This window comes from Bombus huntii, chromosome 4, assembly GCF_024542735.1.
Source record: "Bombus huntii isolate Logan2020A chromosome 4, iyBomHunt1.1, whole genome shotgun sequence".
In the NCBI taxonomy this organism is placed as follows: Eukaryota; Metazoa; Arthropoda; class Insecta; order Hymenoptera; family Apidae; genus Bombus; species Bombus huntii.
The window spans coordinates 12,136,273-12,160,314 of NC_066241.1; the positions used below are offsets into that span (position 1 = coordinate 12,136,273).

General features: G+C 38.1%; 2 protein-coding genes across 4 annotated transcripts in view; one reads left to right on the forward strand and one right to left on the reverse strand.

Annotated features, from left to right (window-relative positions):
• The window catches only part of LOC126864698 (monocarboxylate transporter 10-like), a 310,627-nt gene that overhangs the window by 194,697 nt on the left and 91,888 nt on the right, over positions 1 to 24,042 (reverse strand). The gene's annotated exons all lie outside the window — the stretch shown is intronic.
• LOC126864563 (nose resistant to fluoxetine protein 6-like) lies at positions 108 to 4,256 on the forward strand. The gene is made up of 13 exons (XM_050616017.1): positions 108 to 495; positions 1,014 to 1,258; positions 1,495 to 1,688; positions 1,811 to 1,938; positions 2,072 to 2,314; positions 2,411 to 2,618; positions 2,698 to 2,863; positions 2,950 to 3,029; positions 3,102 to 3,197; positions 3,271 to 3,400; positions 3,475 to 3,649; positions 3,782 to 3,924; positions 4,008 to 4,256. Exons 1-13 carry the CDS (start codon positions 273 to 275, stop codon positions 4,128 to 4,130), a joined length of 2,154 nt encoding a protein of 717 aa, XP_050471974.1. The 5' UTR covers positions 108 to 272; the 3' UTR covers positions 4,131 to 4,256.

The following is a 24,042-nucleotide window of genomic DNA, read 5'->3' on the forward strand; positions in this document are numbered from 1 at the left end:
GCAATTAAAATGATTGCTATGTTATACATTATCAATGATATGTCCTGCTACGAATACGCATTATCGCGCTTCGATTTTATCGGAAACCCTTGAGTCTCTCGAGCTCCATTCGCCATTCGAAACCCGTTCGACGCAGTCGCATTTTCGAACATAGTACCGAAAGAGCAGCAACGTGCATTACTACCAACAAGAGAACAAAATACATTCGCGTGGCTGCCGATATTCCTCGATAGTCAATTTTAATAATCCAAGTGTAAATCTCATTTCGAAGTATGAAGTGCGGAAGAATTTCGTGGACATGGTTATCCTTTCTATCTTTAACAAGCTTTTACGTGTTAATACAAGCGACCGAACTAGACCCGATGGCCACAAGGAAGATACTTCCAGTGTACGCGGTTCTGGAAAATGCTGATCTTCTAAATTCCAGCAGATGTCGAACGGAGATAGATGAATTTCGGAATGCAGTGGATAACCAGATACTTTGGGCTCTAAGAGGTTAATAGAACTTTTAAGATATATAGCCGAATTCGGTTCCGCGAAGCTACCACCAGTCAATTACAGCGAAAAGAAAGAAGGAGGCAAATCAAACGAAATACGTATAACCGACCCTGATTCAAAAAAATGTATATCGTGTTTGCGATTGTGTTTCGTGACATGTTCTCGATGAACATGCTTATACCGCGGAAAATTCGACTCAAAAACGATAGAAACAACTGATGTGCAACCGCGATGATTCTTCTGATCACGGTACCATCACGCTACGTTGTGATTGTGAAAGATGCGTAATTTTTTACCGAGCCATCTCCCGACCTTGCGACTTTCCTCATACGTTATATAACAAACTAGTTCCTTCGTACAGGGCGTGTAAAAGCTGCGATCGTCGTCGTCATAGTTTTTCCGATCAGCTGATGCTGTTGGCTTCAAACGGTGCGATTAATTTTAACACCGCATCAGATCCTTATTGCCAATTGTATCACGAGCAGTTTCCAATGAGAGATCATGTGTTTTTTAAGCATTGGATACCAGTGGCGTACCATCCGGAGGATTTGTCGTCGGGAACAACCATTGGTTAGGAGACCGAATAGGTTGCAAGCTTTTCTCTGAAAATCGCACGGTATTTCTATCGGAGAAAATACGAAAGAACAATTCCATATACCGGAACCCGAATGAAGAGTATTCACCTTTTGAGTTTCGTTTTTTTATTGCACGTGCGCGGCACAATAGCACTGTGCAATATCATATAGAAATAGAAGACGAAGTAAGCAAATGAATATTTTAGAATTAGTATCTCGATTGTATATCTCTAACGATTCAAGTTGCAAAGCGAATTGCAATCAGTATGTAGCCAGTTTGTGCAGTCAATTAAGCATTTATCGCATTAAAATAATATTGATAGATGATATCATTAATATTAAAATATTTCATGAAATTTACGTGCGAATTTTTACGGTCACGACGGACGATCAGAAAATTGAGAAACTGCATCTATTTTAGGATTTGATCACGCTTGGACTTTGCTTACCGGCATCCTGCAGCATAGGCGATGTTACCACTATGCTCGATAAAGTATTTCGTAATGAGACACTTTTCATTGGAAAACTTTTTAATATACACCTCAAGCTGATCGAAGTCTCCGATTTGGTGGATGATCGTCAATGGCTACTCTCTGCGAAAATGATCTGCATCATGTACGTACATTTCAAACTCGTAATTTGAACCTTGAATTTTTGTCACTTCAGATATATATTACATAGGTCAAGATCTGCATCCGATAAAATACCACCTACGAACTTTAAAATTATGATTACAGAGGAGTTTTGCTATCGTTGTGTGTTACCGTAATAGCGGCCACAGTTTACGACTTTTTCGTATATCGAAAGCGTTTGAATAACAAAAGGGGAAAGCTTATGTCCGAAAGTAACAACGCGATAGGTAAGCTACACATGCATTGATACTTGATATTAACTATTACTTAACACAAAACTACGTTCACGTTGCCAATCTTACTGATTTTTATCGCCTCGAGTTTATTTCGTGGGAATCTATGAAACGTACGACTAACTTCCAACAGCATTGAACAACGGAATAGATGAGAAATGCGGACCCAACTACGAGAAACCGGCACCCCCCGAGTCGAGGCAGCAGCATCCTATCAGCCAACATCTTCTGTGTTTTTCATTTCTCACCAATGTAGAGGAAATATTTAAACCGGAAAAGGGTGGTAATAATCTGCGAGTATTCTACGGCTTGAGAACGTTGACAATAGTATGGATTATTATGGGGCACATATTGATCTACGCATTTCATGTTTTGAGTGAGAAATTAATTTTAACGATCTTTTAACGTTACTACTCCGATCCAATTTCTGATCTACCATGTATTTTTTTAATACAGTCACTCATGTATACAGGTAACAAATGGCTTGTATTTACAATGGCTGAAACTTTACTCCTTCAAATCATAAGCAACTTCACATTATCGGTGGATGCATTTTTCTTTATGAGTGGTTTTCTGTTATCACATTCATTTCTTAAGGAACGGCGAAAATATCAGGGAATTCCGCCTATAGCAAAGAGGATAAACGAATTTTTTCAAAAGATTGTCAAACGATATATAAGGTATAGTATAGTATCAATGCTTCAAAGGTACTGTCGATGAGATTTCTATGATAATAAAATAAATATATTAATTTCGAAGGCTTACACCTGCATATTTCGTCGTTATATTAATCGCGATACTGAATTTTACCTGGCATCATCATGTCTCAGAGCTTCTTCCCGTTGAGCATCCAAATGATAAGTGTTCCAAATATTGGTGGACTAACATACTTTACATCAACAACTTCTATAGATGGGATGAGCTAGTACGTATACTTTCTTAGATAATTTATTGCAAACATCGTTCGCGTTATCACAAAGGAACTGTTTCGAAGAGAAGTACTGTTTGCAGTGTCTCACATGGAGTTGGTACCTGCCCAATGATATGCAGTTCTTCGTATTTGGAAGCTTTCTTCTAACTTTATCGATCACGTGAGTTTCTAATTTCGTTCTTTGATCCCTTAGAACCCATTTTTACCTGGGCTCTAAAATCGACTGTTTCAGGCATTACAATATTGCTGTGGGTATAGGTGTTGTTGCACTAGTTTCATCGATAGGATCACTAGTTTACACGGGGTACACTCTGAATTACCATCCTACGTAAGCATACAAAATGTTTAGCATTCTTTATAAAATAGGGAATTTGTAAATATACTTATATTCACTTTCCTAGGTTGGACGAACAATATAAGACACTGACATACTTTTATATACGACCGTGGTGTAGAATACCGCCATACCTCATAGGAATGGCCACATGTCACCTTCTTACAAAATGGAATTTCAAATTGCACTTATCAAAAGTAATGTATACTGTTTGTTCGTAGACTTATATTTTTCTGCATCTTTCAATAGCGTGATTAAATTTATGCTTCAGAAAAGCTTAATCGTTGGTTGGTCCTTTGCAATATTATGTAATTGTTCGATTCTCTTCGGACTCGCGAACAAGAATATATCCTTAGGCCTCTCCGTTCTTTATTTGGCCCTCAGTAGAACATGCTGGGCATTAGGTATCGCCTGGCTCGTAGTTGCATGCACTACGAATAATGGCGGTAAGTCGATATTTTTCATGTCACTCAATAATACGTTAATGTCATTCTAGTTATCGTAAAGATACTCTTTGAGTAATGCGAATTATTTAACGTTTTGTGAACTACACCCAAGTATATTTGTTACGTTTGCAGGTATCGTGAACAAAATCTTATCGCTGGATATTTTCGTCCCTTTCAGTAAATTAACGTATGGCGTTTATCTCATAAATTGTATTATTATTCTTTCGTTATATTCGTTAGATAATTATTCTCTCTTTCTCTATTACACCAATATTGTAAGTATGATAAGGTAGTCTCATTCGAACAATTTCAAAGTAATATGAATCCTATGTAATAATAACATATTATGTTTTTTCAGACCTATACTGCCATTACAGTGATTATTTGTAGTTTCATTGCCGCTATTGTTCTGTCCGCAACAGTAGAAATGCCGTTTATATCACTCGTCCGATTGTACAATAATCCGCCAAGTATGAAATAAACATATACTAATACATATTTCTAAGCCGCTCAGTTAATAAACTGATGAAATTTCTCTCTCGATATATGCTCTTTGTCTGTCTGTTTGTCTCTCTCCCTCAATCTTGAAACATTTCTATTTATTATGATGTTCTCTGGAACCACAATTGAGAAAATAGCGTCTGTTGTTTAACGTAGATGTCCAGCATTATGCTATATCGAATAGTATATTACATATCTATCTTTCTTCCTTTCTTTCCCCTTTTTCCCCATTTCTCTTCCTGTCTATTTTGTTGAAGTGATTCTCACTTCTAGAAAAACTCTACATCTTCTCTAGTATTTAGTTATCTTAGTCCACCAAGCCATTGAAAATCAATTTGAATCTCAGCTTCATAGCCTTTTCTAGGCACATGTCATGCACGGATAATGTACCGAGCTATAGACGAACCAGATCTGGTAATTATACAGGGTGGTTGGTAACTGGTGGTACAAGCGGAAAGGGGGCGATTCTACGCGAAAAAAGAAGTCGAAAATATAAAATAAAAATTTTTCGTTTTAGTGGCGGCGAAATTTCAAACAAGTTCGGATTTTCGTCAAAAATTGGGAAAACGACGTAAAATGTGAACGATCTTAGAAGCCTACTTTACAATTAGTGAACAATACGAATTTGTTCGCGTCAAATAAAACGCATCCACGAGTAATTTTTTATGTGCCTCTCAGAATCTAGTTAGACGAATGCAAATCTAAGAAACGGTCGTTCGTTATAGGATGAAAGCCCTTTCGTCGAAGAAGTACATCGTTTCAGGAAAAGATTTTTACTTTTTACGCGTGAAGTACGTGACGGTAAAAGTCGATAAAGTAACAAACCGGTCAAGACTTTACCTAGCCCGCGTATAAACCTCAACCTTGAAACTTCCTTAATGCGTTGCATAAGAAACTAGTTCCTTCGTACGGTGCGTGTAAGAGTTACGATCGCCGTCGTCATAGTTTTGCCGATCAGCTGATGCTGTTGGCTTCAAACGGTGCGCTTAATTTGCACACCGCTTCAGTTCCTTATCGCTAATTGCATCGCGAATTGTTTCCAATGAGATATCATGTGTTTTTTAAGCGTTGGATCACAGTGGAGTGCCATCCAGAGGATTTGTCATCGGGAACAATCGTTGGTTAGGAGGCCCACAAGATTGCAAGCTTCCCCGAACGAGGAATATTCATCTTTTGAATTTTGTTTTTTTATTGCACGTGCGCGGCACAATAGCACTGTGCAACATCATGTAGAAATCGAAGACAAGGTAAGCAGATGGATATTTTGCTACTTGTACCTCGAATGTATACCTCTAACGACCCAAGTTGTAGTGCGAGTTACAATCAGTATGTAGCCCGTTTATACCGCGAATTAAGAATTTACCTCATTAAAATAACCCGTGAAATTTACGATTTTTCATGATACAATGAAATGCAGTTCTTTGTATTTGGCGGTTTTCTCCTACAATAACATTATCGATCACGTGAGTTTGCAATTTCGTTTTCTAACGCTTTAGTGTTTAGTTTTTCCCGATCTATAAAATCCATTATTTCAATCATTAGAATATCGCCGTGGGGATAAGCGTCGTTACGACAGTTTCATCGAAAGTGTCACTCATTTACATGGGATACACTCCTAATTACCATCTAACGTAAGCATAGAATATATTTAGTACTATTTATAGCCTTAGGAATATGTAAATGTATGTATATTTACTTTCTCAGAATAGATTATTCATTCTTATTCTATTTTGTAGAATACTAGTTTCTCGATTAGTAAACCAATGAACAGAAGTAGTTACTGTATGTGCGAGCGCACATACACACGCGTGTTCGAAATTTTCAAACATTTCATTTTGTTACGATAATCTCTGTTGAGGAATGGCATTCAATGTTTCAGGAAACATTCGTAATTACATTAAATATCTCATAATACTTAGAAAGATGAATCAATTTAGTGTAGAATCATTTACAGAATAGTTGTAAACATTGTTCTTCATTAATCAGCATTTTCTACATAGATGGTTGACTCGGGAGAAAAACGGAAGCTCGCGTACATATGATTACACATCACTGGAAGATGGAAAAGACTCATTCCCGTGCTATGAGTAAACCGAGGGATGTGTGAGTGTTTCGAACTGTCTCTAAGACTAGCAGTTCTCCTGTTCGTTGATAAATAGAATTCTTAGAAAACACGATTAAAAAAACGAATAAACAATAATTCAAATTCACCCGTAAAAAATAGATCATTACAATAATTTGCTTACCAACTGTCGCAAACTGGAATTCCATTTACGATACACACGATTTTCCACGGTTTGATACATCTCATGTTAGCGATTGGTATTTGAACAATCTGGTAATTGGAAGCAATCTGGTGTAAAATACATTGATACAATGATAACAGGCTATTAGCGTAGGACTATAACGAGACAGTTGTGCGTTCCACATCTGCCTGAACTCTTTCGCTTTTGCTGTATTTATGACGGCGATGATTATAACGAACATACAACGATCCATGTGGAACGCTTCACATGTCTGATAAATAATAATGTAATAAAATAGCGATAAAACAATCTACAAGCTGCTAACCACAAATAAAAATCTTAACTTAATACTCATAAACATTAAATCATGCACCCACTTCAATATAAGAAATGATCAGTGCAATCTCTCAGAAAGAGAAGAAATCTCTTCTTCTGAGAAATCTCTCAGAAGAAATCTCTCGGTGCAACAGACATAACAATATTCAGTAAAAAATTAGTTAAACATACGAAATGGAGAGCTTTACATAATTTACATTATATTTGATCATTTGCCCATTAAAACATAATCTACGTAGACGGAAACAGTTATTCCCGAATCTCATTTTTATCTAAATAGCACAGTGCCAAAGAAAATCACATGTTAGTTTTTGATTAACAGAGTTGGCAAAATTTCTAGTGTCGAAGTTTCTCTATATTGTATTGACGTTTTGACCATACCTATCTCATATCGGATTATTTGCATTTAGAAGATTCATAGCGGCAAAGTGATTTTTTACCTCACGCTGCTAAATGTTTAATATTTAAAACAGTACACTTTAAGCTGTGGTCACACGAGCATTCCAACGTTCGTCGTAACGTTTGCTCGTGCGACTTCAACCTCAACGTGAAGTAAAACGGAACATATATATATATATATATTTTTATTATTTAATTTGTACTTTACAATTTGTCCAACTGGACATTTGGTAAATTTTTCTAACTTAATTGCTAAATAATATGTGGATGGCTACCCCCAGCGGGATATCATCTTCTATTGACTATTTTATTTCTTTAGTGAGTTTAATGGGGTGTTTCCATTTCAGTCTTCTTTCTATGAGAGTTTTGTTCTCTTCAGCTGGTTTGGATGTGTTCTTTCCTTGTATTTTTCTGTGTATATCCAGAGCAAACATATATTTTTATACAAATCAATAGTTTCTAATTCATAAGAATAATGATTTTGTACTTTTACATGGTTTTAAATACGTGCTCCATTTTAACCTCCCCTCTACAAAATCGATATTTTCAGGAAAACTTATTTTCTTTCGTAGGTAAATTCTTCGAACGAAGAAAGACGAAAGATCCCGAGTTGTAATATAGTTGCACTGGTGGTATGCAAAACTGCAACCTGTCTTGCTAATGATTATCATAAGTTATTTGCGATATCTCTGTGGCTGACTTTTTGCTCCCCTATCTTTGACTATGACATTGTCCGTTCGTTTCTTTTAAACGATCATTATAAAAGTTTACAACTTTTTACAAAGATCGCAAAAAGGAATGAATATTTAGAAGAAAATTGAAGGTCACCAATGATTGATATCGACAATGCGATGCCTTTAAGATACAAAGTCGCGCATTTAAACATGTTTTTTGTTCGTTCAATGGCAGTTTCATGTTTTCGAATAAAAAACGAAGATCATTACTTTTTTTATTTACGTTAACACGACTGCAATGAATTGTGTGACATCGAAGTGGAAATTTATGTAAAATCGCGACAATATAATGTAGTATCGTGAACAAAAAGGGTTAAGAGATATCGGGTAAACCATAAACAATGTCGTGAGAGCCGAGGCGTCGTCGGTCCTTCGATTGAATACTTTCGTAGAAAAGACCTACGTGACCCTGGCCACGAGTATTTGCCAAATACGTCGTGGTGGGCCTAAGAAAAGACAAAGGGATGCTAGAACAGTCAGTGTCAGTGGAGAAGCCAGAGAGTGTGAATCGAAAAGTCAGAGAGAATGCGAGTTGCGTTGTCGAGATAGTGTTGCTAGTTTCTTTTTTTTTTTTTTTTTTTTTTATTTAATTCTTTACATTCACAATTTGTCCAGTTTGGACATTTGGTAGAATTTTTTAGCTGTTTGATTATCATGTGGGTGGCTACCCCCAGTGGGATACCATCTTCGTGTTTGTTAAGTTGTGTCCTTTGTGAGGTTTGCTGGGTGTTTAACCTCAATAACCTCAAGGACCCACCATAAACTTAAACTTTTAGTTTATTCCTGTAAGTTTTGTCGGTTTATAAATGGTTCTTGAACAGTCCTTAGATTTATTGTACGTTCCTACAAATTACGGAGAAAGCAGGTAGTTACCTAATGGGAAAACCGAATATTTGGCTAACGGAAATGAATTGTTTTTCACATAAACAATGTCACCTACGAGCCACGTTGGTAGGAGGCTTCCTCATCCTATCTTCATTTATTAACGTGAGCTATAACCAATTGGCATCGCGGATCGTTACCCTCACTTCTCCTAACGTAAAGTGTGAACAACGAATCCGCATTGTTAGTTCAGAGGGACACACCCACGCCGAGCTTTCCTCCGTAATAATACGAAAACACCTCGACACTGAAACTACAAACTCTCATCAGTCAACATCTCTCCGATCACTTGGGTAAACTGTACTTGTGTTATTTAATAAAGAAACATAAAGTGGAGTTACGGCTCAACCTTCTTGTATTTAAATCCTAAGCCTTAATTTTACGTGACACTAGCGTTGTCGTGAGAGTGTGGTCCGCGTGAGAGAGAGCGTTGGATCCGTTGTGACGGGAGTTGCGAATTAACTATTGAGTTGTCTAGGTTATAGCACGTTATTGTGATTAGTTCATGTTAAACAACCATCGTTCTTCTGTTTAATCAACATCTGTACAATCCATTTATTGCAAATAAATCATCAATCATCAATAAATAATAATCGAGTATATATATATATTCCCGATATTACAATAAATTTATGTACACGCATAAGAAGCTAGTCTAATAATATATTGTTAAAAAAGTTTTTTAATTTTTTGTAATTACACTTCTTACATTTTTTGTAATTACACTTTTTACATACCTTGAAAGCGTGTTTCTTATCCTTTGTGCGTGTTGGAATTTTTCGTTCGTTCGTAATAGATTTTGTTGCAGTGTCGGTTATTAACCCCTTAACCTACAACTACGTGAATAGCCCGTAGTACGAAGATCGGGCCAAGCGTAAATATTACGGGCATAGCGCGTAGTAGATGATCGGACCAAACGTAAATTCTCGAACGTAAATCGTAGGTTAAGGGGTTAATTCATCAAGCGCAAGTATTTCTTCTTGTCATTTGCATAAAAATGGGACAATGATCGTTGTTACATAAATCGGTTGAAGTTGGGTGTTCAATAATGTTGAAAAGACTCGCGAATTGATTTTTGACGATACGATCTGTGAAATAGGGACAAGGTCCTTTCATGAAAATTGTTAGAGATTCTTTTCCTCTGTATATTCTGTGGCAATTTCTTTAGGCGTTGGAAGATCCAAACGACTTTTCAAAAAAACTTTTACGATTTATTTTTCAAGTTGGAAGTTTAACATTTTATCTAATTCTTCTAATTTGGATTTTACTGTTTGTAGCATATCTTCTATGTTATTTTTTTTTTTTTGTTATTTATTGTACCATTAATTTTATTTGCTTGTAATGTACTAAACTTTCATGATTTTCAACATTAACCAATCAACACTCTTAATATTTATCTATAAAATTGACAACAACTAATCGCTAGATACATTTTATTAAATTAAATGGAAAAGGTAAAATTGGAAAGAAGATGAACAGTATGGAGATATGATACAGAATCCTCTATCATTTATTTCCTCTTTGCTTTATTACGACTTATCCTTTCTACCTTTTATCCATTTAACGAAAATTCGATAATTAATAAGATCAAGAATCAATTTAATTCGCTGGAATGAAGAGAGGAAAAGAAAGGTTTGGTATCTTGGTGAAATTTCCAGGAAATTAGCGCGGTTAATTCCATAGAAGCAGGCCCTCGTTTAGAAACTGGAAGAAATTGGGGGAACAGAGCGATCGACAGGAAAGTTGGCGAGGTTGAATTAATTCGATAATACGCCGATCATCGCGCATCACGTCCCAATTCCTCGAACGACGTGACGTCTCGAGTTTTCTGCGCTTTTCGAGCTTCTTAGCCGACCAATTGATCCACCAAGCTAGTGTGAAGGCTATGACGAAAAATTACTAGTTTCAGACACGTATAAAAAGTGTGTCAATAGGTCAAAAGCGTAGCAATAACTACGGTTCCACAGAAAATCCATATTTGTAATGTAAACATATATACAATAAGCTACAGCTTACAACTTGAAGAACTAGAAAAACTCAGTGAACAAATCGCAAAACCGCTGCTGTTGGCCGAGTACTTCAATAATCGCTATAATCTTTGGAGATCATCCAAATCCGCTGATGCCAGAGGTAAAATAACCGGACCAATAAAAAAGTTCAAACTTAACATTTTCAAACGTTAAATCTGCAGCGCGCTATAGAATTAGCAATACTCAGTGCGATATTATCTGAACGCATGAAATAGAAAGCCTCAAATAATTTACACTATGCTGATCAGTTCACCACTGAAACATAACCCATGTAGACAGAAGCATCTCCGCTGAAATCTTACTTTCACCTAAATAGGCCCAACAATGTATCGTCGGTCCTTCAATCGAATAGTTTCGCGGAAAAGGCCTGCGTGACCCTGGTCACGAGCGGTTGCGGAACGCGTGCGTGGTGGGGCTAAGACAAAGGGATGCTAAGGGGGAAAGACGAATTAACAGTCAGAGTGTTAGTTGAGAAGTCAGATTGTGAGTTGAGAAGCCAGAGAGTGTGAATCAAGAAGTCAGGGAGATAGTGTTGCCAGCGTTGTCGAGAGAGTGTGATCCGCGTAAGAGAGAGCGTTGGATCCGTGGTGACGAGAGTTGTAAATTAGCTATTTAGTTTAACCAACACCAACCTGTTTAATCCATTTATTATAAATAAATTAATTGTAGTAAAGATCCTACAAGAGCGGTGGCCCGTTGAACGTGGGGTTCCGCAGAGTTCTTTGCGGTTCTTTGTTGCCCCATGCCCTCAGACTCAGGCATGGTGTGTTACGCGGACGACACATTGGTCTTGGCCGGAGGACGCTGATGGCACGAGACGCTGCGCCACGGAGAGCTTGCCGTCGCTTGCGTGATACGGACTATATGAAGGTTGGGCCTGAAGGTGTCCCCAGCCAAGTCGGAGGCCATGTGGTTTCATGACTACCGACGTAGAGGGACTCCTTCGCCCGACCTGTGTTTGGACATAAGCGGAGAGGAGGTTGAGGTAGAACCTTAAATGAAATACTTGGGCCTCACCATCGACAGTCGATGGACGTTCGGGCCGCACTTCAAGTTCCTGGTTCCCAAAGTGATGACGACAGCCAACGTCGTGGACTGCTGCCGAATATCGGTGGGGCAGAAGTCGGAGTACGCCGACTGTATGAGGGAGTCATCCGTTCTCGGGTCCTGTACGGGGCACCGGTGTGGACAGAGGATCTGATGAAAAATTGACGCAGTCTACTCTTGATGAGGAGGCTTCATAGGACGACCGCCATCAGAATCGTAAGGGGATACCGGACGATATCATATGCGTCGGCGACTGTCCTGGCGGCGTCCCCTCCGTTCGAGCTCCAGGCCCTAGCGTTCCGACGGGTGTACTATCAACTGCAGGGCCTGTGCTGTCCGCGACATCCGGGGGGAGGCAAGGCTCGGACTTGGGAAAGGTGGCGCAGTCAGCTCGCCGCCGAGGATACGGTACGGCCTCATCGGGCCGTTGGAGCGGTCCTACCGAACTAGGAGGCCTGGAGAGATCGTGGCGGGCTCCCGCTGGCGTATAGGATGACGCAAGTGCTCACCGGACACGGAGCGTTCGGGGAGTTCCTGCTAAGGATTCAGCGGGAGGTGACTAGTACATGCCACCACTGCGAGGAAGAGGAAGACACGGCACAGCACACGCTGGAGTTCTGCCCGGCGTGGGAGGAACCGCGCCGTGCCCTACGACTCGCCATCGGCGAGAGTTTGGCCCCCGAAGCGATCGTAGAAGCCATACTGAAGGAGCAACAGGAGTACATCGCTGTCCGCTCCTACTGCGAGCAAGTCATGCTCGCAAAGGAGTGCGCTGAGAGAGAAAGGGCGAGAGGACAACACCCATCGAGAGTGCCGTCACGCCAAAGAGGGTTTTGTCTCTCCTTCGGACTTGCACGACGGCCCAGGCAGCTTGGCGTCAGGAGGAGTACAACAATGACAACACTGTTGGCAGATTGGATTTTTGCATGCAAAGAGAAACTTTTTTCTACCTATTCCATATGGATAAATGTTCTTGAATTAAATTAAACTGAAAGAGAACTAACCTATCACCCGATAGATATTTTTTACTTCTACGATGGTTTTAAGCCTGTGAAACTGGCAGCTCCAAGTGCAAATTTTTATAACATACAAACGACATTCGTTTATCCAAAATTGGTCCACATTTAGCCAACGAAAATTTTCGTTTGCCTACCCTGTAAAAGAGAGTTATAAAGAAACTAAAAGAATCGAATAATAATATTTATGAAAAAATTTGACTGCATTTCCTTCAAGTTGCAAATCTAAATCGTTTGGATAAAAACTGGTGGAAATATTTCGGGATGGTTCTGACTTTTGATTTACTCTGTATATGAAATAAAACTTTGGCTTTTTCGCATGTTCTGTATTAAGTCTTAAAAATAAAAAATAATTATATTCCTTCGTTTACAATGAACACAGAAATAAACTGCACTATCTGTGGTGTTTACATATATATTTTTATACAAGTATATATTACGTGAAATGATTATTTTGATTCTTTTGGTAATTCTAGAGTCGTTCGAATTTGTGAAACTTGAGAAAGAAAGGTACACGTAATTGTTTGCACAGGATATAAAAAAACTTGTTTATTGTGGTTCAAGGCGATGATTTCATAGATTTGCAACACCGGATATGCAACACAACACTTAGTTTAAATGGATGGTATATAAATTTACGTGTCTGATGTGAGATGTCGATTCATATCGGAATAAGAAGTGAAAAAAAAGGAAAATTGCAGGTAGCTGATCATTGCAGAAAACTGTTAATTTTTTAAGCGATAGAATAAGTGTTCAATGGCCTCATAACGTTATTATTGTTAGGATAGTCAGAATTTTGTGGGTTCAACTATAAAAATTTGTAAAAACGTATCGATATAAATGGATAAAAATATAAATATAGGATATAAAATAAACGCAAAAAGAAATTCCAACACGGTGTATAAAATGTAGTGTACAATAAAGTACGAAGGACATTAGCACGGAATACAGACTAAGCCATACAGTATATCAACAGGTATCACACCGAAACTCTCCGCAGCTTATTTCCGTAAAAAGCGATCCTCAATTTCGGTCAGCGACCTCAAAGCGTCGTTCTAGTATAATATTTTGTTATTGTTTGTTATAATACATAAAACACAGAATTTGACCTTTATTTTACATCGTATTTTTCCACACATATGAGTTTTAAATGCCGTGTATTGTTTGACGAAATATGATGTCATTCGTAACAGGCGGAAATGTTCAATTTGACGCGGCATTGTGTCAACCATCCATAAGATATCAGATGATATGGGGTAAAAGGAAATAAATATCGCGGATGACTATTTGTAATACAGTAGATTTAGAATGCCAATTATCCGCACTAATTAAGAGATAAAAAAGTTTGTATAAGCTGTTTTACAGATAATTGATTCGAGCAGAACCAAAACTACAGGAGATATAGCGAATAACACAATCCGTCATAGATATAACAAAATGATTCCTTCCAAAATAAATGATTGTATTCCATCTGTCTCGTTTTGTGCTATCTCTCATTTTATTCCAATCCATCGCATCTGCATGTCTTCATTCATGTCAATATTGTCTGCAGAAAGAATACATGAAACTAATTTGGCTCGCATTTTCATTTAGATGGTTACATGACATATTCTCAGCGCGATTAAGTGTGGTTGGTGTGGTACGACTTTTCACGTTTCACACAACAAAGAAATACAATCTTTTAAACTTAACCTTTTATAAAATCGCAAAACTCCCATACCATGATCACCAGCAATTGATAGATAATAATACACGACGCAATAAATTTGTCCCGTAACGTGTCTAAAAAGAATCAATTACCATATGCATCTCTGACAGTATCACCTAAATAATTATGCGTTACAATTTCACTTAAAATTCCTAAAAGTTTACTTGTGAAAGGATGTGATGGCGCATTAGCCAACATTACAAGAATAATTGGGCCGAAATAACTTGTTCCGTCCAAAAAAGCGAAACTTTCAGAGAACGACACTGTAACATCCAAAACCATTCCATTGAACATACGTAGCAGTGTCTTTACATTTCTATGCACATCGTGGTTTCAATAGCGGAATGCATCATTACGACGAGTTTTCTTTTCAATCTTATAATTTTTCAATTTAGCGGAGTATAACGCTTTGATCGGACTTAGTATCGGGATTCAGACTAAGAACACTGAGGAATGATTTGCTCATAAAATGCTAATTGTGAATTTTTTGCATTCATTGTGAAACCAATCAGCGCACGGATGCCGTGTAAGTAGTTGAGGCAGTCTAATGCATCAAACGAAACGTCGATCAGAGGATTATTATCGGCATTAGAAACGGTTAGTTCAGTATCGTTCGTAACTTCGAATCACCAACCTCTGTACCAGACTTGAGGTAAGAACAGTTCACCTTCAAAAAATAGAGTCTCACTGAAGCTCTTTTCTACGATACTATGTTCTGCACCAGAAGTGGAGTAAATAAGCTGTTCAATTTTTGCGTATTCGAAGAAAGCAGACATTTTTGCCGAGAAAATCGACAAGGAAAACTAGAAAATCATGTTTTTTCCAATTTATATTGTCGATATTGTTATATATACCATCCACATAGTGTATTTCGCCACAGTTTTCCTCCTTCAAATTGTAAACAAAGCACATCCAAAGCATCCAAGTATCTTTTGACGCAACTCTGGACACAAACGTCTACAGTATCGCGTGCTGTCGTTTCATTTCCTCTTAGAGTCTCAGTTTTTTAAATGAATTAAAAAATGTAAGTAGAGAATGGCCCCATTTAGCTGTCCTCCTCATCTTGGTTCAAATTGACACATAGTTCAAATTTTATAATATTAACGACAATACATATCATTCTACTCTTGCAATGAGGTAACTGCTATTGTAAAAGCACAAAACATCCGTAAAGTTGAAACCCCGCAATTTTTTTTAAAATTGGTGCATTTCGGGAATCGTTACTTCTAGGAAGAAATGCTTAGCAGGTTCGGTATAGTGTCACAAATATCTACTACGATCAAATACTGACCGAGAAAAACCGAAAAAGATAAAAATTTGCTCAACAGAGTATCGGCGTGCTGATAATTAATGATTTCGGTAAGCCACGTGCCGACAACAGTACTGCAATAATTTAATTGGGGTTCTGTAACTGGGCGATAATCAAGAAGATGAAATATTTACAATGATTGTCAGCGTCCTACGTCATAAATTGTGCGTTCCTTGTTGGATACGACTAGTCTTGACGCGATCTTCCTAGAAAATGTTGATACCCGATAGATGAACTGAACATTTCATTCATATTATAGTAGTCTTACTCTTGATCGACCATAGTATCGGCAGAGCGACAACCTACTTCATCGTATAAGAAAGAATAATGGTCATTTGTATGGTTGACCACTTTTTTCAATAGAGAATTTGAATAATCCGAGTGCAAATCCTATTCCAGAGCATGCAGCACGGAAAAGTTACCTCGTGGATATGGCTATCCCTTTTATCATTAACAACGATTTACGTGTCGACCCAAGCGACCACGCTGGACCCAGTGACCATGAGGCAGGTACTTCCAGCGTACGCGGTTTTGAAAAATGTGGATCTTCTAAATTCCAGCAGATGTCGGACGGAGCTTGATGAATTTCGTAATGCTGTTGACAACCAAATATTTTGGGGTCTAAGAGGTAAACAGAACTTTTAAGGTAGTGTGAATGAATTTCTACTGTCGACCAATTGCGTACAAAAGGAAGGATAAAACAAATCACATTAAATATATAACACATAATCGTCTAACCATTATATACCAACGTACAAACATAAACGGATATAGAATTCGAATAACTATATACCGTGCTTGCGGCTGCATTTCGTGACATATCGCATCCCTTGTTTGCATTTAAAACGCATTTACACCGTGAAAAAATTAATAACCGTAAAAGATTATGTCGCGGTTGTATCAACTGCACAATTTTTAGTCGAGTTGAACCTTGACCCTTACACTTCCTTCGCACATTGCGCAAGAAACTACTTCCTTCGTTTGAGGTGCGGAAAGGCGACGGTCATAGTCGTAGCTGTTTTTCTTATTCTAACGAACTGAATTTTCTGGCTTTAAACACGAAACGCCAAATTCTGCATTCATCTTCCTTACCGCTTAAAATCCTTATCGCCAATAGTATCATCAGATGTTTCCAACGCAGTATCATATATTCTTTAAGCTTTGGACACCAATGGCGTGCCACCCGGGGGATTTATAAGCGGGCACAATTATTGGTTAGGAGATCGTATGGGTTGCACCATTCTCTCTCAAAATCGCACGCTGTTTGTCTCGGAGGGGAAACGAAAGAACAATACGATATATCGCAACCCGAACGAGGAGCATCCACCTTTTGAGTTCCGTTTTTTTATTGGGCGCATGCGGCACAATAGCACTATGCAATATCACCAAGAAATACCGGACGAAGTAAGCACGTACATATCTCATGTACCAGATTAGCATAACGAATCAGATATATAATGCAGAGTTTTACGACTGTGACGAACGTTTTTGTAAGGATTTAATTACGCTTGGACTTTGTTTACCGGCATCCTGCACCAAACAAGATGTAGCCACGATGCTAGAAAAAATATTGCATGACGAAACTCTTCTCATCGGCAAACTTTTTGCTATAAACTTCAGGCTCTTCGAAGTAACTGATTTGGTGAATGATTATCAATGGCTTCTCTCTTTAAAGATGATCTCCATCATGTACGTAAATTTCAAGCTCCTAATCGACAGTCCAAATTTCAATTCCCAGTCGACATAAATACAAGTATCACGATCAGCGTTCCACTAAATATGGAGTAGAAACCTTAAAACTTTGATTACAGAGGAGTTTTACTATTGTTGTGTACTACCGTGACAGCGGCCACAGCATATGATATTTTCGGCCATCGAACCCGTGTAAACAGCAAAAATGAAATCATAACGCTTCAAGGTGGAAATACGGAAGGTAAGCGATACATACGATAATAACTGGTATTCCGGATGTTAATGATTCTGATCACCACGAGTTTATTTCACGGGAATCTGTGTAGCGTATGGTTAACTTTGAATAGAATTGGAGAACGGAACACAAGGGGAACGCAAAACCGATCACACTGGATCGACACCTTCAGAGTCGAGGGAACAAAATCGCATGAACCAATACTTGCTCTGTTTTTCGCTGCTCAGAAATGTACGGCCACTATTTAAAATACAAGAAGGTGTAGAGAATTTGCGTATATTCTACGGTATTAGAGTGTTGGGAATGCTATGGATTATTCTCGCGCATTTGTTCATGTTCGGTTTTCATGTTATGGGTAAGAAATGGGCTACAATCACGCTTGAATTTCATTAGTACATTCCAATTTTTGATATAGCACGACTCATTTAACGACACCAATCGTGTGTGCAGCTAACAAATCGCTTTACTACATGATGGGCGGTGAAATACTCATGGAAATCATAAATAATCCGACGTTTTCGGTGGACACGTTTTTCTTTCTGAGTGGTTTTCTGACGTCTTATATTTTTCTCAAGGAACAACAAAAAATGAAGGGAACACTGTCTACAACAGAAAAGACGAAAATGTTCGTTCAAATAATCATCAAACGATATATTAGGTATAGATGATTTTAATGTCTTTATGTTGTAATTTATGCGCGATGCAAATAAGATGCTAATCAAATAAATACATTAATTTCGTAGGCTTACACCTGCATATTTCGTCGTTATACTGATAGCGATATTAAATTTCACCTGGCATGATCATGTCTCAGCACTTCTCCCCTTTGAGCATCCAAGTGCTAAGTGTTCCAAATATTGGTGGACAAATATACTTTACATAAACAACTTCTACCATTGGGATGACCTAGTACGTATACTTTCTATGGCAATTCATTGTAAACATCGTACGCGTTATTACGAAAGAATCGTTTCGGAGAGAAATACTGTTTGCAGTGTCTCGCATGGAGTTGGTACTTGCCCAATGATATGCAGTTCTTCGTATTTGGTACTTTTCTCCTAATATTATCGATCACGTGAGTTTGAAATTTGGTTTTGTAGTCATTCATTGGCCAGTTTTACCCGGACACTAAAATAGACTGTTTCAGGCATTACAATATTGCCATTGGCTTAGGCGTTTTTAGCTTAGTTTCATCGATAGGATCAGTCGCTTATATGGGGTACATTCTTAATTACGAGCCTACGTTAGTATACAAAATGTTTAACACTCTTTGTAACATAGGGAATTTGTAAATATACTTATATTATCTTTCCTAGGTTGGATGAGAAATATAAGACACTGACATACTTTTATATACGACCGTGGTGTAGAATATCTCCTTATCTCATAGGAATGGCTACATGTCACCTTCTTAACAAATGCAACTACGAATTACGGTTATCAAAGGTAACATATTCTTTTTCTATCAGTTTTATCGTTACACCTACATTTCTGTGCATCTATCAATAACGTGATTAATCCAATCTTTTAGAAATTCTTAGTCCTTGGTTGGACTTTGGCAATTCTATGTAATTGCTCGATTCTATTTACACCCGTGAACCATAACACGTCCTTAAACTTAGCCGTTCTTTATTTGGCCCTCAGTAAAACGGGCTGGGCACTGGGTATAGCCTGGCTGGTAGTTGTATGCACTACGAACCATGCTGGTAATTCGATATTTTTCATGTCACTCAGTAATGCGTCAATGGCATTCTTCTTATTGTAAATTACACCCAAATATATTTGATACGTTTGTAGGTATCGTGAAGAAAATCTTATCGCTAGATATTTTTGTTGTTTTGAGTAAATTGACGTATGGTGTTTATCTTCTAAATCCTATTCTTATACTTTCGGCTTTTTCTTCAACTTATTATCCTTTCTACGCTGATAACGTCACCATTGTAAGTATAATGAAACTATTTCATTCGGAAAATTTCGATGTAATATTACTATTGTATTATGAAATAACAATTCTGTTTTCCAGGGTACCCTGTTCGTTACAATGGCTGTTTGTAGTTTTAGTGCTTCTATTCTCTTATGCGCAACAATCGAAATGCCGTTTATGCGATTGTATAATAGTGCACGAAGAAAAGCGAAGCGACATAATTCTTCCTGAATTCTTCGCGTTCGTTGTAGATGTATTTATGATGGTGATTATTATAACAAACGTATAACAATCTACGGGAAATGTTCCAAATACCTGTTAAATATAAAGATTTTTTAAATATACAAAAGTATAAGTGAAACGAAAATCGTGATTAGACAGTGTGCGTTAAACTCAAACGCATTGAGAACCTGTCGACTTATTCGACACACGCAGTCGATGAACTACAAGGATAACGGGTATTTATTCGCGTCGCTGTAATGTTCGTGATTATGATCGTTTCTTTAAAATGCGTTTTTAGAGTTACACATCATTTTGGTCGCCATGCATGAAATTTATAGGTAAAGCTAAGCTATTTCTTCTTTACGTAAGCACTTATATAAGTACTGAAAAACTTTTCATCATTTTGTAATATGGATGTAATATTATCATGGCAAAAACTGTGAGTTGTAAAAATTTATCTTAAAAAAAAATCAATAAAATCGACAATGACTGAGTACGAAAACTGCTACGATGAGAAATTAGAAGTTCGAGATACGTACGTTAGTTAGATGAAGTATCCAAATAAGTGAAAATATGCCAAGAACAAGATGGATATCGGGAATTTTAGGAAAAGAGTGATTTCCATCAAAGTTGTGAAAACAGGGATGAATTTTGTTTTCTAAATTCGAAGATTCGTAAATTTGGGCTTATGAATATTTGCAACTTTCATAACTCAAAAGTTTGATATTTTGAGAATTAATAAGCTCGGAAGTTCGGAAATTCGGAAACTGGAAATTAGAAAATTTGGGATATCGAAATTTATAAAATCGGAAAATTTATCGCTGTTAACGCCGCTGCATCATTCATGTAACCGAATATTTATATTTATATTTGCTATCGGATCCATAAAACAAATCGAAAATTGATATTACCCATCATGCTATTAACCTTTCAACCTGCAACATCATGTGGTGACGAAGTGGTACGTCCTTTGGAACAAACATAAAGAACACGTGCATGACATTTTGTACGTCCTTCGGGTTACAAGCGACACTTTCTCTTCTTCGCCGCCTTCGCACGTGCAGACACATTTGCCGGAAAAAGTTCAAAAAGTGATTTGATATTTTAAAACAATTCCATAAATCTGGAATGAACCATCTGCTTAATATATTTAAATGCGTATGGGCCCACGTAGTCTTTGTCAACAGCTGAAGGAGAGCAGTTGTATCGATCCTTAAAAACATACCAAGCACTACATAATTTGACCTAAAGTAGACTACGACTCAACAATCTACAGCCCTGCCAAACCACATTACATTAAAGGTAATAAAATAAGGATAATTACAGGGGTACATCGTGCATGCAAAGTCAATAGTATCCTCCTTGAAACCAAACATATCTATATGGTACTATATCGACGAAGATAGTTTCCAAGTATAAAATACGCTCTGAAAGCCCCCTCTACATCACACAACAAAATATATAATTATATATATATTAACAGATACAAGGAAATATGCGATAGGAGCGAACAGACAAAGCAAGGCAAAACGGAACAACGTTTTCTTAGATATATGCTCCGAATGAGCTTTTTTTTGCTGGTGCAGAAATCTTCATGGACACTCCGCTGCTGCTAATAATCGACAATAGCAGAGTAGTGTCGGACTCTTACCGACTGAAACTCCACGATGACCATCCTACGCGTGTGACAGCAGTGCAACTTTCTGTTGCACCCCCCTCCCGCGTCCTCTTGATTGAGTCAGTCCTAAAAATTCCCTGACTGTTGAATTTGGCGCTACGTGGTGCCATTGCCCCTTCTAGTCGGGGTCCGTTGGGACGGCGATGAAGCGGCTCTAGGCCCCATGATCGCCATCCCTCACCATCGCGTTATCCTACAAGAGAGGGAGTTTCTCTTTCTCTCCCTTTCTGCTCGCTCCTTTGCGAGCATAACTCGCTGGCAGAAGAGGCGGACAGCCTCATATTCCCGTGGCCCGCTCAGCATCGCTTCTACGATCGCCGAGGGGGTCAATCTCACGCCTATGACGTGCCGCAGGATGTAGCGGGACCGCTCCCACGCCGGACAAAATTCCAGCACGTGCTGCGCCGCGTCCCTGCCCTCCCCGATGACGGAATGAGTTGCTGTCACGTGACAAGAGACCGACGACCAAACGATCCTCACAACTCATAACAATTTATGATCAACTATAAATCTGTGAACATGTCACCTTTTTCACAAAACTGGAAAAAATTTTTTGAGAAACTTTAACAGTGTCGAAGTTCCAATAATGCATTGGAGTCCTCACCATTTTTTAAACTTTTATTTAGAAAATTTATAACGGTAGATACAGCATGTAAACGTTTACTAAAGTATCTTATGTGGACCATAAACGTAACGAACACTCGTCTGCGACCAGATGAGCGTTGCAACGTCCGTCGTAACGTCTGTCATTTGAATGTTTATGTGACGCCAGCCGTAACATAAGGTAAAATGGAACATCTATCTACATTTAGGAAAAAATGGAAACATCTCGTAGTATACGCGTATATTTCTTGCAATCATAATTGTTAGCATAATAGCATAATTGTTTAATACAGATGTAGAAATCAACGTATATTTCATATAGAAGGGAAACTAGATATAATGCATGGAATGTCAAAGAGAATGGTATATTTATCTATGACTTTTGTTCATGAAATAACAAACCACCATATCAAATTTAATTTAATTTATACTTTCTACTTGTAGTTTTATATCTCTATCTGGGTATCCTCAACAAATTTCACGTTACATAATATATATGTCGGATTAAGGTTGGAATATTGGGCGTTCGATGAACCTTCACTCAAATTTACCATCGCGGATATAGCTGATATTTATTGGTACAAATGTGAGCACTACAAGAGGCTGTAAGTAATAGCGGCGAACGGATGGTCGAGATGTTGATGACAACGAATTCAGGTTCGATAACTAATCCACGATCCACGGGATGACGAATGCGACGTGATACAAGTATGACTCCACGTACAAGTAAACTTATCTGCACGAACTACAACAACCCCAAATCCAAGTAGAACTGCCCTTATATATAACCTCTCGGGCCAATCTTTGTTTTTAAGGAGAGCCGTATAATCATTCCATGCCTCTGTCAGGTACACGTCCCTCCCATGACCGTGGCTACGTCCAGTGACCCGCTATGTCACATCGAGCCCAAACCCATCGTCATAAAGCCAGATTGGAACATTAAAACTATTTCTTATTTTTATTGCTTAAGTCTAACTATAGTAAAAGTCTGGACGAGGGTATTGGGGTTTTCCCACCATTCCAGACGGGAAGTCCCGATGTCCTTTCATCTCCGACATATATTTTTGTTATATATTACCTATAGTAGTTGCATCCAGAGTAAACATATAATTATAGTCTCTTTTTATATAAAATAGTAGTTTCTAATTCGTAAGGATAAGGATTTTGTAGCTTTACATGATTTTAAATGGGCGTTATAGGAGATCGTCAGACTTGCTCCAAGATCTCTAAAAATCGCATGCCATTTCTGTGACAAAAAGTACGAAAGAACAATTCGATATACCGGAACTCGAACGAGGAACATCCGCCTTTTGAGTTTCGACTTTTTATTGGACGCATGCGGCACAATAGCGTTGTGCAATATCGCATAAAATCAAAAAACGAAGTAGGTACATGGATATTTCAGTGTTTATATCTCGAATCCATATATCCAACTCTTCGAGTCGCAATGCTACTTGTAATCAATATGTAATCATCAGTATGATCTGTACAGCAAATTTACCTCATTAAAACAACCCATGACATTTATGTACGACCTTTCACGATTGCAACGAACTATCAGAGGTTCGAGACATTGTGCTTTTATCATGATTTGATGACTTTTGGAGTTTGCTTATTTGCGTTCTATATCAAACGCTATGTCGTCACTATGATGGATGGAGTATTCCATAATGAAACTCTTTAATCGGAAAACGTTTTTTACAGACTTGAGGCTGATCGAAGTCTCCGATTTGACGGACGGTCAACAATGGCTTCTCCCTACGAAATTCTAAGCTCGTTATTGAAAGTTCGAATTCTTGTCACTAATTGGCATACACGCTATATATCGCGA